The 20742-nt window shown below is 36.4% G+C and overlaps 1 protein-coding gene across 1 annotated transcript; it reads right to left on the bottom strand.

Annotated features, from left to right (window-relative positions):
* Positions 1-15382: 15382 nt before the first annotated feature.
* On the bottom strand, positions 15383-20536 carry LOC110798858 (universal stress protein PHOS34-like). Its single transcript, XM_022004056.2, has 4 exons — positions 20043-20536; positions 18006-18100; positions 16038-16159; positions 15383-15768 (listed from the first exon to the last, which is right to left on the bottom strand). Exons 1-4 carry the CDS (start codon positions 20224-20226, stop codon positions 15681-15683), a joined length of 489 nt encoding a protein of 162 aa, XP_021859748.1. The 5' UTR covers positions 20227-20536; the 3' UTR covers positions 15383-15680.
* Between the last annotated feature and the right edge of the window lie 206 nt (positions 20537-20742).

The raw sequence follows: 20742 nt of genomic DNA, 5'->3' as shown, positions 1-20742 counted from the left end.
GCGAGCGCTGGCGCACGCAGCGAGCACCAGCTCGCGTGTTCGATTGATGCCTTGCGATGGTGAGCAGCAGCAATGCGACGCAGCGCATGGGCTGCGGGCACATGGCCAGCAATGGCTGTATGCGTGTAGCCCATGGGCGTGCGTTGCGTGCGATTGTTGCGTTGCGATTAGATCGTTTTGAAATTTTAATTTGAAATTTTCAGTTTACGTAATTTTAATTAGTTTTAAAATTAATAATTTAAATTATTTTCTTGGATTTTAATTTTGAATATTGTAATTATAATAAATTTTATTTATTCTAATTATTTTACTAAAATTAAAATCATGAATTAATTTAAATACGACTGAAATTAAATTAAACTTTTTGGATTCAATTATAAATTTATATGAGCTTTAAATTTTAATTAAATTTGTATGTTTCCGGTTAGACTAGAAATACATTTTTATGTTTAAAATTAGTAAAGCATATGAATTTATTGGTTTAAGTGGGAGCATTTTTAGTCATAAACTCTTGATTAGGTCTACAAATCCTTAAGGTTAAAACAACTTGCACTACTAGAATATGCACATTTAACGACAATACATTAACGACAAAGTCAAAATTCACTCGTTAAATGCCTTTCCGCGCTGAAGTACTACGACAATGAATCAAATTCCTCGTTATTGATGAGCGGGAAAAAAGAAAAAAGAAAATATAGATAAATTTGTTCGTCGTTATTATCAATTTCCGGAGCTCTCCTATTATCTTACAAATTACAACCTACAGCCCAGATTTCTTATTATCAAATCCTTATACGGAATACATTTCATCCCGCTCTCTCCTTCCTACTTCCAGTGAATTTTTTCCCTTCAAAATGAGATCCGAGGGTTGATTTCGTTTTTTGTTTCAATTGATTGAGGAAGTTGAGTTCAGATTTGGTTGTATCTCCATTTCTCCCCGCCGTATCTACAAGTAGCTTTCAGGAGGCACCGTTCCATTGGTATTTTCCATCTTTGTTTCTTAATTACGATTTCTATTCCTCAACAAGAGGATTTAGGTTTTGGGTTTGCTTTTTGGTTTAACTATTTAAATTTGTGTTCCTTTTTCACCCAAAATAATCATGAATCTAGGGTTTGTATACAGCTATGAATTATTTCACACTATTAATTGCTACTTATTATATAGGTTGATTTTGTTTTGCTAATGTAAATTTCAATTACAATTCAACCAATTCATTATTTGGGTAAATCATTTTTTGCTGCAAATTATGAAGCTATACCCATTTGGGCTAGTTAGAACGGGATTATGTCCATTTATCCGAAACAGAAGGTTGATTAACGATTTTTTTGGTTCCAATATGTTTCTTTCACTCAGTAAACTTTTAAGCTTCCTATAATCTATATTTTTGACTTTGAGATATTTTATACTATTAAAGTGAGTTATTGATTCTCCTAAACCTGCAGGAGTAGGAGCTTGAAAACTCGTCAACTTTTTGAGATCGACATGGAAAGGATTATTCTATGTTTTTGTATGTTTATGACCTTAATTTGGGCACTCGATATAAGATTTTATTTTACTTTTTTTTTATCATGTCTATTTGTAATTTCTAAATTAAATTCTAGGTTATATAAAGTTCTTATTATGTGATCTTAAGATTATTTGTCGATTGTTGCAATCATTACTGAAAGTGAGTGTCCTCTTACATGATGCCTTTGTTCACATTATTGGTAGTCTTTCATTGTTCTATTGGATATAAAAGTTCGGTTCTCTTAGCTTATGCAAAATTACAAGTTCTGCACTTAACTTTGACCAACCAAAGATTTGTTCACTGGAGATCATCAACATGTAACTCAGTTCTCATTAAAACCATTGCTCCATATGCTTGATTCTTAGAGTTTTGTCTTTCAAGTTTGGTTTTACTCTTACCTAGCTCCGTCGGAGTTTTTTGTGTCTTTAAGGATGTTTTTCAGGTTTTCTTTTCAGCTTCTGTTTAGCTACACCATCTCTGGAGTTTTTCCTCTTGAATGCAGATCTGCAGATGCATATTCATGCCCTTTAAAGCTAACCAGTAATAAGCATAAGCCTGCTGCTATATTTATTCCCTTAGTTGTTACTGAATGTTAGAAGGCTTCCACTCTACTATTGTTGTATAAGATAGGATATCATGTCTTCGGCTTGTGGTGGCTATGGTTTCTGTTAATACACTTGTATAGAATTTTATTTGTTGTTACTGCCCCCAGTCTCTAAAAAACTTGCATTTGGTCCTGCTTTCTGTGAACAGAAAGGTTATGGGACAACAGATCTCGAGAAAGGTGTTGTGAAAGCCATTCAAGATCCCTATTATGTCATATTTTATGACTTCCTTCTCGTGAATATGAGGTTCGTATCAGGCTTCACAAATTTCGTGGGATTCAATGTATGCTTCTCCTATTATTAGCATGCCTTCACAATCAGGTGATGTATATAAGAACGATAATGTTAATTCTGCATTTTCCCAAGATAATGTTAAATCTGCATTTTCCAAAGATATATTGTCGCTTTTAATTAAGAACGATAATGTTAAATCTGCATTTTTGACCCTAGAATTTTCATGAATTGCTTAGATTCTTTTCCCAAGATGTACATTATATTGTTGAGACCGTGAATCCGTGATTAGTGGAAAGTGTTATACGGAGGAATGTGGCTGGTTCTACATTGAATAATAACATGTAAATCTTCTATTTCATCTTTTGTAGGATGCTACAGGTTGGTGCTTGGTTTGGTTTAGATCAACAACAAATTATCGGTCTACATAGAAGCTTGGGATTGAGCTCTTGTTTCAGCGCTGTTTGTGCTTGCTAAGGTCAGGTTCTGGATGGGATGATTTGGAGATGGAATAGGCAGATTCTGTTAAGTTATTGTCCGCTGCAGCATAAGCTTTTTTGTGGCAGATCTATATTACTGAATGTTGATGTGCTGGTAAGTGTTGGGTAGTTCTGTTCTGTTACATTTCTGTTTTGTTTGGTGCTTTTAATAAGTTGGCAGCCTGTTTTGCTTTTCTCTCTTCTACTGCTGGTTTTAGATGATGGCAGGGGGGTGGATTATTTATTGTTCATATTTTTCTTTTGTGTGATTCTATAATCTAATTAGATTTGTGGATGCACTATGCCTTGGATAGTTGGATGAGGTTGAATTTCTATTCTCATAAGTGTTAAATTAGTCTTAAGTTTCTTTATATTGCAAATGGATTCATGTAAGTACCAGTCAGTGCTTCAATTGATCACAATTAGAGCTTAATGTTTATTAATAACGTATCCATTCTGACTATAAATCATCATTTCTGAATTTTTAGAACTGTTCAATTTCATTTCCGATTTGTGGTACCTTTCCAAACAGTTTTATCAATCATGGTTTCATGACAATTAGCTTCAGAAATTTCTTTGTTGCTTTCATTTAGTTTTATAATTAGTGACATGTGTTTCGACAAACATTGATTCCTCTTACATATTCATATTGATGGAGTATATAGCCAAATTTGGAGTTGTTTTTAGAAATTGATGTAGCTAAGTATTTTACCATCCCCTAGTTACTATTTAAACACTTACATATCGAATTATAATAGGCTCATTGGAGACCAACAGAGTGATTTTGTGTTTCTAAGGCTGTGTTTCAGTTTTTTTTGTCCAACTTTTGTTTAGCTACACAATATTTTGAATTTTTGAGAAAACCCAACATATGTTTCATTAAGACCTTTCTAATAATTATAATTGATCATTGATTAACGTATTGGAGCTTCTAAATCCTTCACTTTACTTACTATCAGTAAGTGATGTATATAATTAGCTTTTTATATTTAGTTTGTTGCACATGCTTGTAAGATTGGAGTAAGACCCAAAAGCTACCGAGCTTCAATTTGTCACTCTAAAACCCTTCAATAATGCTAATTGGCACTACTTTCTTGGTTCTTTCACTTGTAATTTTTTTTATAAGGAGCGTAATATGCTATAATATTTTAATGATTTGAAGGGGTGCAGTGTCACCCATTTTAGTAATTCTTTTGCCAAGTACTTTTGACTGCAAAGTTCTAAATAAGTCTGGTTCATTAGTATTTTCTTGATTGAATTTAGATATAATATAGTTTATGAAGAATAACTCTGTGACTTACAGGTTGCTGGAGAAAAAAAGGTCCTTGATGGAGTGATCTTGTAAGGATAAAATGGCAGTAGCAGGAGATGATGCTCAGGGTACTCGTACCAATCAGCTAGTGGATGACGTCAAAGTCAAAAGACCGAGCTAGTTGATGACATCCAATTTGAAGATGGTCTTGCTGGGAGAGCTAGACCGGGGACCGGTAATGATGGTCCAGGGTACAATTTTGATAAGGTAAGTGTTAACTTATTTTTATTTGCATCTATAGATATTATTTTAAATATCTTATGTTTGAACTTTGGTTTTAATTCTTAGAAGAGTTTTTCATTAGCAGGACTTGTTTCGTTAGCAGGAATTTGGACTCTTAGAAATTTGGACTCCACTAGACTCGGGTCCTAGCTTGTGGTCGACTTACGGAGTACTCTTTTAGTTTTTTTTCTTCTCATGTCACCAAATCAAATCAATGTGTTAACATTGGATGGATCTCAATATTTGTTCTGACTTACTTTGTATGTTTTTATCCCTCTCCTCAATATGCTTTAAAGTTTAAATCATGAGGTGTTGTTTGAGGATTTTGATCCATTTGAGTATAACTTGAACAGCTAGATGTTAATTTCTTGTAGCAGGAGCAAAACTGATGCTACCTTGTGGCATAACATAGTGCAAGTGTGTTGTCTTTCGGCTTTGCTACGTAGTGCATTTGATTAACGTAAGTTTGCTGATGGTTTTTTCTTTAGGAACAGTGCTTAATCATTATTAAGGTACATAAATGTCTGTATAAAATGATCAAGTTGCCAAAGCACTTTAAATGTATATCTGTACAAAATTTTGTGAGTGAAATAAATTTTAATGTTACCCCACTGGTTTTTCTCGAGGGCTCGGTGAGCTTTGGCAGTTGGTTGTAATTAGATCCTTCCCGTGCACAGGTGAGTTTGGAATATAATGGAAGAAGAACCAACACTTTTCTATGCCCAGGTGAGTTTCTTTAGGTGACTTTGAAAACACTTACCTACAATTGCTACATATGTAATTTTTTATGTTATTTGTTTTGTCTCATAAAGGTAGTATAGAAGGTTTTTAAATCCAAGTCTCTGGCATCGTGTTATAGGTTTTGAGAGGAGGAATACAACTTAAAGATTAGCACAAAAGAACTTCTTGCAAATCGTGTGGAGGAAGTACAAGAAGAGGGTTGAGCCTAAACTAAAATTGTTTCAAGATATGTTGTTGTCACAGCTTAATGATATTGTTACTACTTCACAAGAAGGATCAGAAATGCTGATGTCAACTCCTTAAGAACCTATTCCTATCAGATATGGCACATGCTTGAAGACAGGAAGAAGCTACACATGATCTTTGATGTAGTTTTTCTTTGTTTTAGTTTAAGAACAAAGATTTAGACTTAACTTAGATAAGAACATGTGATTTTATCTTATTAGTTTGGTTGTTTTGACTCATTGAACCTGATCAGTAGTGATAGAATATTGATTATGTTTAATGAAAATTTAATTATTCTTTTATGATTTTGAACAAAACAACAGGTTGCAGAATACTTACATTAACGAAAAACTACTTTTATTTTTCTGTAATAACAGTTAACGCAAAATATTTTGTCGTTGTTGGAAGAAAATTCAAAATTTGTTCACAAATTTAACCTCTTTTTACGTCAACTATGTTAGTCGTTCCTCTCTATTCGTTCGACGTTAATAAATACATAATAACGACAACAAAACAAATTGTCGTTAATACATAACGACGAACATTAATTTTGTCGTTAATAAGTAACGACGAACATTAATTTTGTCGTTAATAAGTAACGACGAACAATCATTTTGTCGTGTAAAATTCACGACGAACGTTGTCGTTAAAACCAATAACGTCGGAACCTATTACGACAAAACTAACGACGAACTACGTTTTTCGTTAAAGGTTTTAACGACGACTTTTTGGACCTATTACGACGAAAAAGTTCGTCGTTATAAAGCCTTTTTCTAGTAGTGTTGATTAGAATTAATAAGGACTGAATAATTTGTAGATTATTGGTGCCCTTGATTAATTGCTGCAAATGTTTATGTGATGCATAATGTGTTTTACTAACCAGCTATGTGGGCCATTCATGATAATGAATGGGTGAATGGTATATATTGTATATGTACTGTTTTGCAGGTTATGAAGTGACTAGTATGGCCCAAATAGGATAGAAAATATGGTCTGCGTACCATTAATTTGAATGTAATTGGTCTAAAGTACCAAAGTTGTTTTTCAATTCAAATATGGTCTGCGTACCATCAAATAGTTGTAATTAGTTTTAATTATAGCTTATTCTATTTGAAGAAAATGGTGCCTCCCACGGAGATTTTCAAGACGGACTTTGAAGTTGAAGCTTCAAGATGAAGTCGGGCCATACTAGATCACATTTATCTTATGCATGTTTTAAGTTATTTATTGCTTTAAATATGTCTTAAAATGCATGAGATTACGGCTTGATTATGTTGCATGATTAAGGATTTTAGTTCACTTAAAATCTAACCAACATAGTAAGAGCCTTAAGTTCCAAACTTAAAATTGAGTTAAAAGGTGCCATGCCAAAATATACACTTGCTTGGATATCCTTTACATCAATCTAGTAATAGTTTTCGCTCAGCGAGGTGTTACTTATTGGTCCTAAAGGGGCAAGGTACACAAATAATTGTGAGTACATGTTAGTTTTGGTGAAACTCAACGATATAAGTAAGGAGTCCTTTTATGTCGTGGCAAAATCGATAGGTTTACCTAATAAGTTCTTAGACGTACCTATCAACCAAGAATAGTTTCTAGACTATTAGCAAATGATTTTAGGATCTTGGAATCATTTTATTCACACCTGCCGGAACACATAACTTGAATAAAATGCTTAATGAACATTGAATTATGCATGTATGCTAGAATTTAAGTTTATTAAGAGAAACTGTGAATGATTATTTATTTGTTTATTCTTTTCAATTGTAGTTTTAACTATGGCAAACAACAATTCATTCAACATTCGATCAATTCTCGAAAAGGAGAAGTTGAGCGGGAAAAACTTCCTTGACTGGCAAAGGAACTTGCAAATAGTTCTTATGCAGGAAGAAAAGGAGTATGTCCTAGAAGAGGCGATGCCCGAAGCCGCAGGCGACGGGGTCACTCAGGCAGCCCTCAATCGTTGGATTGATGCCAACAAGGATGTGAAATGTCTAATGCTCGCCACCATGAGTGCAGATCTGCAGAAAACGTTCATCAACTCAGATGCTTTCACAATCATCAGTGAGTTGAAGAACATGTTCCAAGATCTGGCTCGAGTCGAAAGATTCGAGACTCATAGGCAAATTCTTGAGACCAAGCTTAAGAAAGGCGAGCCCGTAAGTCCACATGTTCTCAAAATGATTGGACTCATTGAGAATATGAGTCGGCTGGATCAGCAATTTTCTCAGGAAATGGCTATAGACACCATCCTCCATTCTCTTCATAGCGGGTATGATCAGTTCAAACTGAACTACAGTATGAATAGTCTGGACAAAACGCTCACTGAGCTTCACGGTATGCTGAAGACCTCTGAAAAGACGCTCAAAAGTGATAAGCAGGATGTGCTTATGGTGCGTGGGGGCAAGTTCAAGAAATCTGGAAAGAAGAGGAATGCTAAGAAAGGTGGCAACAAGGCCAGCCCAACTAAGCAAACTGGCACCAAATCTGTAAAGAGGAAGGTCAGTCAACCCACTTCTGAATCCGAATGCTTCTACTGCAAAAAGAAGGGGCATTGGAAGAGAGATTGCTTGAAGCTAAAGGAAGATCAGAAGAACGGAACAGTCGTTCCATCTTCAGGTATTTTCGTTATAGACTGTATACTTGCTAATTCAACTTCTTGGGCATTAGATACAGGTTGTGGCTCACACTTATGTTCCAATCCACAGGGGCTAAGAAGAAGTAGAAAGTTAAGCAAGGGTGAAGTCGACCTACGAGTGGGAAATGGAGCACGGATTGCTGCATTAGCTGTAGGAACTTATTATTTGTCGTTGCCCTCCGGGCTAATTTTGGAACTGGAAGAATGTTTCCATGTTCTAAGTCTTACTAAAAACATCATTTCAGTTTCTTGCTTAGATGCTAAGGGATTTTCCTTTTTAATAAAAGACAATAGTTGTTCGTTTTATTTTAAAGAGATATTTTATGGATCTGCTAGATTAGTCAATGGACTTTATTTATTAGATCACGACAAACAAGTTTATAACATAAATACCAAAAAGGCCAAAAAGGATGATTCAGATCTCACCTATCTGTGGCATTGTCGATTAGGCCATATAAACTTGAAACGCCTAGAAAGACTTCAAAAGGAAGGAATTCTAGAACCATTTGGCTTAGAGGATTATGGTAAATGCGAATCATGTTTACTTGGCAAAATGACAAAGCAACCTTTCTCCAAAGTTGGAGAAAGAGCAAATGAACTATTGGGTTTAATCCATACAGATGTATGTGGACCAATGAGTTCAAATGCTAGAGGTGGTTTCAGCTACTTTATCACTTTCACTGATGACTTCAGTAGATATGGTTATGTCTACCTAATGAAGCATAAGTCTGAATCCTTTGACAAATTCAAGGAATTTCAGAGTGAAATAGAGAATCAATTAGGCAAGAAGATCAAGGCACTGCGGTCTGATAGAGGCGGTGAATATCTGAGCTATGAATTTGATGACCATCTGAAAGAATGTGGAATTCTATCAGAATTGACTCCTCCTGGAACACCACAATGGAACGGTGTGTCGGAACGGAGGAACGGAACCTTGCTAGACATGGTCAGGTCAATGATGGGTCAGGCCGAACTTCCATTAGAATTTTGGGGACATGCACTTAATACAGCTGCACTCACTATAAATAGAGCTCCGTCTAAAGCTGTTGAAAAGACTCCATATGAGTTATGGTTTGGAAAGCCTCCAAAAGTGTCTTTTCTTAAGATTTGGGGATGTGAAGTATACGTCAAACGATTAATTTCAGACAAACTTCATCCAAAATCTGACAAATGTATCCTTGTGGGCTATCCAAAGGAAACAAAGGGGTATTACTTCTACAATACATCTGAGAACAAGGTGTTTGTTGCTCGAGATGGTGTCTTTTTGGAGAAAGATCACATTTCCAAAATGACAAGTGGGAGAAAAGTAGACCTCGAAGAAAATTCGAGTCGAACAACAAACTCTAGAGAATGCTCAAGATGACATTCAGGATGAAACTCAGAGATCTTTAGAAGAATCTGGTGAGAATCATGGTCAATCTAGAAATGGTACCCCGCGTAGATCGCAAAGATATAGATCTCAACCGGAAAGGTACTTAGGTATTTTGACGAACGAGAGCTATGACGTTCTATTACTTGAAAGTGATGAACCTGCGACTTACAAACAAGCTATGACGAGCCCTAGCTCCAAGCAATGGCAAGAAGCCATGCAATCTGAATTAGACTCCATGTCTGAAAACCAAGTATGGGATTTGGTCGATTTGCCGGATGGCTACCAAGCCATTGGAAGCAAGTGGGTTTTCAAACTGAAAAAGGACAAGGATGGGAAACTTGAAGTTTTCAAAGCTAGATTGGTTGCAAAAGGTTACAGGCAAGTCCACGGCGTGGATTACGATGAAACCTTTTCATCAGTTGCAATGCTAAAGTCTATTCGGATAATGTTAGCAATCGCTGCATATTACGGTTACGAAATATGGCAGATGGATGTCAAAACTGCTTTCTTAAATGGCGTTTTAACAGAAACTGTGTTTATGACACAGCCTGGAGGTTTTGAGGATCCAAAGAATGCTAAAAAGGTATGCAAGCTAAAGAAGTCAATCTACGGATTGAAGCAGGCATCCAGGAGCTGGAATATGCGTTTTGATGAAGCAGTCAGTGACTTTGGTTTCATCAAGAACGCAGACAAATCTTGTGTATACAAGAAGGTCAGTGGGAGCAAAATTGCTTTCCTAGTATTATATTTCGACGACATATTACTTATCGGAAATGACATTCCTATGTTGAACTCTGTCAAGATTTGGCTTGGGAAATGTTTTTCGATGAAGGATCTAGGAGAAGCACAGTACATATTGGGCATCAAGATTTACAGAGATAGATCTAAAATGATGATTGGACTTAGTCAAAGCACTTATATCAATAAGGTGCTTGATAGGTTCAAGATGGCAGACTCCAAGCGAAGCTACCTACCCATGTCTCATGGAATAACTCTAAGCAAGACTCAGTGCCCAAAAACACTTGATGAGCGTAAACGTATGAATGAGATTCCATATGCATCATTGATTGGTTCAATAATGTATGCTATGATATGTACACGCCCGGATGTTACGTACGCACTCAGTGCTACGAGCATATACCAGTCAGACCTAGGAGAGGCGCATTGGACTGCTGCCAAGAATATTCTGAAGTACCTGAAAAGGCACAAAGATGACTTCCTGGTCTATGGTGGAGATGATGAATTAATTGTTAAAGGCTATACGGACGCAAGTTTCCAAACCGACAAAGATGATTTCAGATCACAGTCTGGGTTTGTCTTCTGCGTCAACGGAGGTGCAGTAAGCTGGAAAAGTGCTAAGCAAAGCACCATTGCGGATTCTACAACTGAAGCGGAGTACATTGCTGCAAATGAAGCAGCAAAGGAAGCTATATGGCTGAGGAAGTTCATAGGTGAACTTGGTGTAGTCCCCTCCATTAAAGGACCAATAGCCCTGTATTGTGATAATAACGGAGCTATTGCACAGGCAAAGGAGCCTAGACACCACCAGAGAGTCAAGCATGTACTTCGTAGATTTCACCTTCTACGAGAGTTCGTTGAAAGAAAAGAAGTCGAGATAAGCAAGATTGGAACTGATGACAACATATCAGATCCATTGACTAAACCTCTGCCGCAGGCAAAGCACAACTCGCACACTGCAGCTATGGGAATCAAGCATATTGGAGAATGGCTTTGATATCCTTGTTTAATATTTTAAAGTTTTAGAGTTTAAATCTTTGTAAAACATTATTGGTTAATCATTCACAATAAATGAAAAGAATTCATTTTTCCATTTAATTTGTGGTTTATTAAATGATGAGTCCCTTCAATTTGACGATATATTCAAGATAGACTGTCAGGACCAGTCCTGTGACTAAGAAATGTCTATCAAGTGAACTTGAATGTCAAAGGTTGAAAATGGTCCCTAGTCGGAGTTTTCTATAAAATTGGACGCATAGAAAACGTTAGACGATTAGAATGCAAGATGACTAGTAGTTCTGTTTCTTGAACTATGTGGACATGGCAATGTCATAATCATTTGCATAGATACTTACTGTAAGAGATGAAAATCTGTCATAAGTAAATTTCATTAAAATTATTAGACACTAAATCCTCAATACCTGAGTGATTTGAGATTACTTGTTTGAGAACTGGTTGCTTTGACGTTGACCAACCGTCGCACCGTAAAAGGAGGCTATAAAGGCAACGCTCAGGTAATCACCTATCAAACGAAGTCTAATCTCAAGATCGCAAGATTGGGATTGTCCTCCCATAAATCGAGATGAGATGCTTAAAAGTTGTACAAGGCCACTCGGAGAGCTAGAAACTGTGAAATGCATGGCCGTGCTCGGATGAATCATAGGCTATGATTATCTGTTTATTTGATCAGTTGAACTCTGAAACCGAGGAACACCTCTGGACATAATAAGGATGACAACTCTTACCTTATGTTCAAGAGCAAGCATCGAGTGACAAAGGAATTAGGAAATGCACACTTGTCCCTAAGGACAAGTGGGAGACTGAAGGAAATAATGCCCTTGGTCCAAGTATGCATTCTATGTTAAGTCTAATAAGTGCGGTTCAGTATTAATTAACAAGTTAATAAATTCAGTGAGATCAAGTGAGCTGAATGCCTAGCTAGAGGCCGCTTCAGTTCAAGTGGAATTAATGATATTAATCCACAGCTTACTCTTGACTGAACCCGTAGGGTCACACAAATAGTACGTAAACGGATCAAGTATTTAATGGCATTAAATACTCCATCTATGGATATTCGGAATCGACGGATCTTGGTTTCAGTGGGAGCTGAGATCGTCACAAGCAAGAAATGAATACTCCGGAAACGATGATATTGCCGGAAACGGAAATATGGATCGTATCAGAAATATAAATATTATCCAAGTCGTAGATGTTGCCGGAAGCGGAAACATGGTACGTATCGGAAAATATTATCGGAAATGGAAATATTGCCGGAATCGAAAATATTGCCGGAAACGGAAATATTGTCAGAATCGGAAATATTATCGGAATCGGAAAATAGTTCCGGAAACGGAAATATTAAATATTTGTTCGAAACGGAAATTAATTCCGGAATCGGAAATATTAAATATTGTTCGTATCGGAAATGAATTCCGGAACCGGGAATTTAATCGGAAGCGTATCGTACGAATAAGCATCGGGCGAGGCCTGCCGGACGAAGGCCCAGCACGAAGCCAGGCCATCGCCCAGCAAGCCAAGCGCGCCACACAAACAGCCAAGGCCACGCCAGGCCCAACGCAAGGCCAGGCCCAGCAGGATTCTAGTTAACTAATTAGTATCCTAATAGGATTCCATTCCTTTTCCATACCTCTATAAATAAGGGCCTATGGTCATTGTTTGCAGGTACGATTGAAGTATTCAAATGGTAAGTTTTTGAAATAAAATTAGCCATACACTTGCAAACACTAGCCGAAAATCCTAGCAACCTTAAGGGCGATTCTAGTTGGTCTAACTTGAGGCGGATCCGGACGTACTGTGGACTATCTACGGAGGGACGACATTTGGAGTCCTAAAGACTTGTTCTTGTTCGGTTCGGGCGCAGCTAGGGAAGGCACGCTACAACATGTATGCATCAATACTATGCTAAATGATTATGTGAATATAATATGCTTTCCTGGCTTTATGGTTTTTCCGCATGATTTATGAATTGTCATATGTATCATAACCTAACAGTGCTTTCCATCCATCTCGACGTCAGGTGTGTTCCTGTCAAGGGAGGGAGTTCTCGTTCGGGTCTGGACACCTCTACACTGAGCGGCTCGTTCAGCCGTCGCTTGGTCCTCCTCTCCTCTCTGCGGTCTTTTGCCAATCCTTGTTGTTTCTCGTTGAAGAGGAAGTTTTGCATGATGGTCATGGCCGCATTGAGCTCTTCCCTAGTTGGGATCGGAGGTCCTGCGTTTGTGGCGGTCGTAGCTCTTCTTGGCCGTGACCTCGCCACTGATTGAGGATGCGCTTCCTCGTCAGATTCTGAATCTGACCGCACTATCATATCGTCATCATTGTTGTTGACAACATCATTAACCATTTTGCAGAAAGAGGTGGTTAATGTCTTTCAAGGCTTTGAAGTGTCCCCACAGACGGCGCCAAATTGTTCCGGTGTTGTAAAGGTGGAAACAATGGGCTTCGAATGAAGGCCCTTTCGTTTGTGTCGAAGATCTTGCTTGCTTGAATGAGTCGAGTCCGAATTCACCTGCACAAGAGTAAAATCACTAGCCTCGGGGGTGTTTTCGAGGAAAGCCCCTCCGATGCCTAAGTAAGAACGATACTCGGATTCTAGAGAGAAGTTCTCTAGAAGAGTAGTCTTAAGGCGATAAATTGGACGTACCTTGAGGTGTGAGCCTTGGCGGCCTATTTATAGTGTTTGCATAATAAATGCCCATAGGTCATTTATTGCTATTGGGCTTTGGGGCTTAGTGGATGGTTGAATAGCCATGTTGGTTTGTGGCAGGTTTGATGTTGTTGTTTTGAGCCATTGGGCTTTGGACTTAGTGGCCCAATTGATATTCATTTGGGAGCCCAAACACCATATTATGCTTACCCCAATTGCTAACTGCTATACTCGGGTACAGCCAACTCTGGCTGTACCCCCCCAAAAATGACGCGCTCATATTGTTTGTTCATTCTTGTCGACTGTTTGTTCTTTTTTATTGTACTGTTTGTTCATTCTTATTGTACTGTTTGTTCTTTCTTGTTGTACTGTTTGTTCATTTTTGTTGTACTGTTTGTTCTTTCATGTTGTTTTTTAAATTCATCATCAAATTTTCATAATTGTTGTATTTTTTGTTCTTTCTTCTAGAACTTTATGTTTTTTTTAATATTGTTTGTTCTTTCTTGTCTATTTGTTTGTTTATAATAATCATATGGTTAATGTTCATAATTAAACTCTTCATTAATCTTTTATTATTTCTTTTTGTATTGTTTGTTCTTTCTTGTTGTACTGTTTGTTCTTTCTTGTTGTTTTTTAAATTCATTCATCAAACTTATTGTTGTATTGTTTGTTCTTTCATGTTGGCTTTAAAATTCATCATAAAATTGTTCATAATTGTTGTATTGTTTGTTCTTTTTTCTGGAATTTTATGTTCTTTTTTATATTGTTTGTTATTTTTTGTTATTTTTTGTTTATTTTTTTGTTCATAATAATTATCTGCTTTATTGTTTGTTCTTTCTTGTTGTATTGTGTGTTCTTTCATGTTGGCTTTAAAATTCATAATGAAATTGTTCACTTCATTGGTCTTTTATGTTTTTACAAGCGCCTATATTGTTTATTTCCCAATAAATAAATAAATGTTCATTTCCAAAATAGTAAATGTTCATTCCAAATAAATAAATAAATGTTCATTTCCGAAATAGTAAATGTTCATTTTTGTACCAGTATATTAATGTTCATTTTAAACAACACAAAACGACATCGTTTTGGATGGGGGTACAACCAAAAATTTGCGATGCTTACCCCCTAGTCGGTCTAAAGAGTTATCTATTACAGACAATTAAACCGCCAATTCTAAGTCCACTCGAGTGTATAATAGAGGTTCTTACATGGTAAAGCACTAAACACGGAATAATACAATCTCGAGAAAGGTGGATCACTTTATCCATAATTCCTTAGTCTTTATTCATTTCTGTTTATTTCAATTTATTTTACTTTTCCGTTTTCCTTTATTTGTGTCATTACCGAACGAAAAACAAATTGTTTAAGGGGGAAAACATCTTCCTTTAAAAAAGAAGTATGACACGTTTTCGTCTCTACTTCTTCACATTTCTTTGTTCTCCTCCCATCCGTTATCTTCTTTCTCTTTCCTTTTCTTTTTTCTCTAGAACTTTTTTTTTTAATTTATAAGAAAATAAATAAAGAAAAACTATTCTGAAACTTGTTTTTTTCTCGAGAAAATGATTTCCTATGGAATATGAAAATGATTTTCTATGGAATATGAAAATGATTTTTTCGTTGCGACAATGGATTTTCATTTAAATATACTATTAAACGCATTTATTTATAAGATAATGAAAAAAAATACAGAATTAGGTAACCCTTCTAGGCAGAGCTTACCAAATATATGTTCCTCCGGAAAGTTGAGGGGTGGATTACAAAGGATTATCGCCTAATCATTCAACACACAATTATCCATGTGTATGATTCTCCTATTTATACTTGATCACGCTCTAAACCACAAGATTGTAAAATAATTATTACACACAAATAAATATTATGAATGAGGGGCAGTTCATGCTTGCATATCAACATCCATCGAAATAAAGTTCCATAAAGAAATTTAGTGCTTGATCTTTGGCCTTTTGACAATCATTACTGAGCAATGAGCGTGATGAGCACAGTAATCACTTACGCTTCCAAGAACGGCCCTGTAACAAAATTAAAAGTAACATCAGTTACTCTTCATGATCAATTTATCTGGTAGGAGTTCGTCTTTCCACAAAGCTCCAGTTAGCATGCTTCATGGAACAAGTTTAGTTAGTTTAAACTTTCAATTTGAAAGTGTCATTACTGCAGCAGATAACACAGAGTGCAATCGTAGACTAATTTTTAGGCTTAACTAACCAGTATTTTTCCTTAACAAGTTGAAAAACAGAGTGCCTAAAAGTTGCATGCATGTAAATATGAAGCAACCTACCTTTTAATCGCTCCATAGCCATGACTACCGACAACCAGCATCGCCGCATGGTGCTTCTCAACAGCATCACAGAGAACATTCCTAGCATCACCTTCCACAACTTCTATGGTAACATCATGTAACTGGAGCAAAAATAAATTCCATGAATTTCAGACGCCTCATGAGTCTAAATTTTAAAGCAAACAAGTAATGAAGACTCGTGTAGCAGCAGTTTGCAACTTTTCAAAAGTATACTAAATCAACAAATGTGTAAGAAACGACCTCGTCCTAGTTCGGAATATAGGATTCCCGTCAGTAAACAGCTTAGGAGTGAACAAAGACATGCAAATTAAGATGCCACGCAATTTGCAAACAAGGGGTTCCTTGCCTTGTTTACTAAATGTTCACAAGACCTTGTAACATTTGTTTTTTAATGCGACTAGACTATGCTACAGTATTTAAAATCAAGAGTTGGCAGAAGATAAGATATCTCAGTTTCTTTCTGGAGATGGTGCGACCCATTAAGGCTCCGTTTGGTAGGGCGTAACATTTTTCAAGGGAAAACACAATTCCAAACTAGTTTTCCTTTGTTTGGTAACTTAAAGGAAAATGGGAGAAGATGGTGAAGATTGAGGGGAATAAAGGAGAGAGAGGTAAGGAGGAAAAAAGGAAAAGTGGTTTCCCTCCCTTTCAAATGGAAAAAGGTTTTACACCTTTGAGGGAGTCATGTAAAATTGTTTTACATCCCTCACCCAACCAAACAACGTAAAATGATTAAAAAGGGGAAAATCGTTTTTCATGAAAACGTTTTACGCCCTACCAAACGGAGCCTAAGACAGAACAGCAGGTTTCAACGAAAGTTCCTTTTGTTAACATTGCAGCTACAGTTTACCACATTTAATGCAGTAGGAATGAAGCTTAACAGTTAAGACAACATTAATTGACTTCTTTCTGTCAAAGATACAGTATAACTGAGTCAAGCAGGATGGAAAAGAAATTATAAATCAAATCTTCCCAAGGATATGCCACCAAATATTTTTCAATTTTAATTGGTGTGTGTAAACTTTTGTGCGATTCTCCCCGCTTAAATGGTTCTTGACTGGTACCTTAAAATCTTGGGTTTGGTTCTTTGTCACTTTCACTAGTGCCTATTCTGTTTCTTGGCTCTTTGAAAACTGTTCTGAATGTGGGTATTTTCTTGTTACAGAAGCTATAAGCGAATTTTTACGAGGATATGTGTTGCTTAGCATAATTGTGGGTTGATTCGCATTAAAGAATCTCCTACGTAGATTAAGAGCGAAACCCGCTGCATTGTCACAGCTTTGCAGCAAGTTAGTAGCACCCTTGCTTACTATGAGTTGCTTGGGCAACCATGCATTGGTGTTTGATCAAGAGAAGCAACAAGTTGGAGGCCTTGTACGTAACAAAAGTAGTATTATTTCAATATTGGGTGCAGCTTAATTACTCACTATTTAAACTACAGCGCGGTGAGGGTAAGGAGACAGCCAGCATACAATGTTTTTATGTTCGATTATACGGATCTCAGGAAAGTTGCTTCAGCATTGGAGTATGAAACCACTAGGTATAAAAGCCAAATTAATGTACTCCGTAATAATTTCAGAATTGGTGATATTATTTGTTTAGTTTTTTCACCTTCCCAACCCAGAGTTTCGAAACCTTTCTTACTTCAAATTTAGGTCGCTAAGAGACTTAGAGTTCATAGTTTTAGACTTAGCACTCTATTAGACTATTAGTTTAGGGAGTATGAATTTTGGTTGAGAGACTGAGATGTGCCTAACATTCAGTCCATATCTTTCGTGTGTTTGAAGACACACAATAACTTAGAGCAAATTGCAGAAACTGAATACGGAGTAATATTTAAGACAGATGGAGTTATGCAGGGTGTGATGCAGTAAGAAAATCTCAAACTATAATCATCAACAGCCGCTTAATAGAAGTGCTTTCAATAAATATAAAAAATTATAATACCGATTTGGAGTGGCACAAGTCTTTAGCCTTCTCAATGACCCTGGCAGCTATTTTCTTCAGATCAGTGTCCACGTAGGGCAGAATTTCCGATCCTCCTGCAATTCATGATACAAGAAAAATAATCACAAGGCAGTAAACAATCTACTCAAATCGGCAAACCAATATAAAACCAATCAAATATACAATCTTCTTCCCACCAGGAACTTGAATCTCTGCTTGCATGTTGCATTTATCATTGTTTCTGAGCCATGTTGTGTTAAAGTGCAAACAAACATGAAAACAGGACTAACAAGAGTACATATTTCAATATTCAGACATAAGTTCATGCAAGACTGTATAGTGTGAGAATTTCAGTCAAATTTAATAATTAAATAGATCAAAGAACCCTGTATTTACTTATTTGTGTCAGATTACCAGAAACTTAAACACAATTTTTGGATCCGAAATAGAATAGTACTCCGTACAAAACAGGTTGAGTACGCATTTTCTTGACCTCGAGATTTTGTATTTAGGCTCTACCTATTGCCCGCAAAATATGCCAACGTCTAATGACCATAAGCAGGTGGTGGAGTTTGGATAACCTACATCTCATGACAAGAATACGAGATGATCACCACTAAGATATTAGAATCCGGTCTCCGCATTTTACTTCCATCTCTTACATAGGATTCATTCCACACCAACCTCCATATTCCTACGTCCTAACTTAACTTGAATTTGTTCAGTCCACCCTAGCCTCATAGAGTTGTGGACCAATTCAACAAGTGTAGTAATTATAAGGTTCCCAAAGTAAAAGTGTTAGACAACAAGTTTAGTCATCCTAAGTCATATAATGTCAACTCTTTGTAAAAACGACTTGAAAGTGATTGGAGTGATTAAGTTCCTTACATACTCGTACAATACACCGGTTTAATACAAGGTTCGCCTTAAAAATTTGAGCTTTCAAGTTCCCTAGTTTTCATGCAAAATTTGAGATTATGAAAATACCAGGGGACAGTGGAAGCTACATGCTATACTACTATGTTATGTAGCTTCTCCTAATACTCACCACTACTGGGAATTGAAATTAACTCAACATCCTACCAACTTCAACATCGATGCACTTGCAATTAAACATCATTCATTCCAAATTTTACATGGAGCATACAAAATCCTTCGTACATAATCTTATACTCCCTCTGTATTTATTTAAGGGATACACTTGTCTTTTTCGGCCGTATTTATTTAAGAGATACACTTGCCATTTTTAGTAACTTATCAACCCCACCATCTAATTAAATAATCTATCCACACCCCACTCTCACACCCACCTCCTAAAATGACATGATCCTCACTTGTTTTACCTATTAAAATATCTAACCAACCCCACTTATTTTATTACTTTATTTCATTCAATTCTTCTTCTTGATACCCGTGCCCGATCAAATGTATCTCTTAAATAAATACGGAGGGAGTAGTGCACAAAAACCAGGATAAAAAGAACTCTAGTATCCAAAACCTTCACAGAAACTCAAGCACAACTTAATATCAATCTGTAATTAGCCAAAATCAATTCAAAAGCTAAGCACAACTGCAAAAGTACACTATCCAGTTCAGTAATTTATGATTAATGCTAATACACGAATGAGGAATAACACAGAAACAGTGACAAAATTGAAAACCATAATAATAACCATGCTAATAATCCAATAACCCACAAGGATGATCAATAATTCACTAATCATGACAACACTAAAAAGAATTCCAATCAACAGATGATTAATAAGAACGCATGAGCCGTAACAGCAACAAAAGATGCTAGCTAACTAGGGAGTAATTACTAATACACAGATTATCAATAGCAAACGAATCGTACAAAAAATCGAAAAGATATTCAATAAGTTACTAACAGTAACAACATAAAAAACAATTACTAATACATCGATGATCAATAACACAGAATAAAATCTAAAATCAAAGCTGTAAACCAACAACCCAAAATTCAAATAAAATGAACAGAATTAAATCAAAATTAGGGAAATGAAAAGGAAATTATACCCGGACCAGCAAAGCCAATAGCAGTCATAGGAGTAGGTTTAGCATGAACCAGAAAAAGCTTGAAAGGGAAATTAGGAGCAAAAGGGGTGAAGAAATGTTCAATAGCCCATTCCAAAGCATAAGAACTCTGGTCACTCTCGTCAATTCCAATCAACATAATTGGTTTCTCAGACACCGCCGCCATTGTTAAAAAACCTCGGATTTTTCTCTTTCCTAAATTCGGATTTTGCTTACGATTGATTGATTGATTGATTGTGAGAATTTAGCAAGTAATAGAAGAGTATATAAAGAGGAGAAATGAAAGGGAGTGGAGAAAAGGTGGTGATTATGCTTTACTGCTTTAGGTTCAAAGTGGTGCTTTAAACGTCTGGTGATGGGCGTTTCTGGCAGGTGGTTTTGCGGTTGCGTAGGCGGATGATATACTGTCACTGCAATTCCTGATCTTGTGTGCTGTAATCTGTATTATTGAATTGAAGGAGGATCATATGCTTTACTTATCTAACTTTTTATTGTTGTGTTATGCGCCACGATGGAAAATCTATATCGCCTCCTTTGTACAGTATCCAATTTATATTTACCCTAATATAGATCTGGTCTACGCTAATTGACACAGGAGTAATAACTTATGGTGTCACGTTTTATTCAAGTATATATAAACCATTTAAGATTTTTTTTTCTTCAGTTTTTGTGGTTTCATTTT

Source organism: Spinacia oleracea, chromosome 6 (assembly GCF_020520425.1).
Source record: "Spinacia oleracea cultivar Varoflay chromosome 6, BTI_SOV_V1, whole genome shotgun sequence".
Classification (NCBI taxonomy): Eukaryota; Viridiplantae; Streptophyta; class Magnoliopsida; order Caryophyllales; family Amaranthaceae; genus Spinacia; species Spinacia oleracea.
The sequence above is the reverse complement of the archived record's forward strand: the minus strand, read 5'-3'. Positions and strand labels throughout refer to the sequence as shown.

Coding starts and splice junctions, on each gene's coding strand:
- LOC110798858 (XM_022004056.2), bottom strand. CDS start 20,226: ATGGCGGCGGTGTCTGAGAAACCAATTATGTTGATTGGAATTGACGAG. Junction 18,101..20,042: donor TATTGGCTTTGCTGGTCCGG/GTATAATTTCCT, acceptor CATGAATTGCAG/GAGGATCGGAAATTCTGCCC. Junction 16,160..18,005: donor ACTTGTGCCACTCCAAATCG/GTATTATAATTT, acceptor TTTTTGCTCCAG/TTACATGATGTTACCATAGA.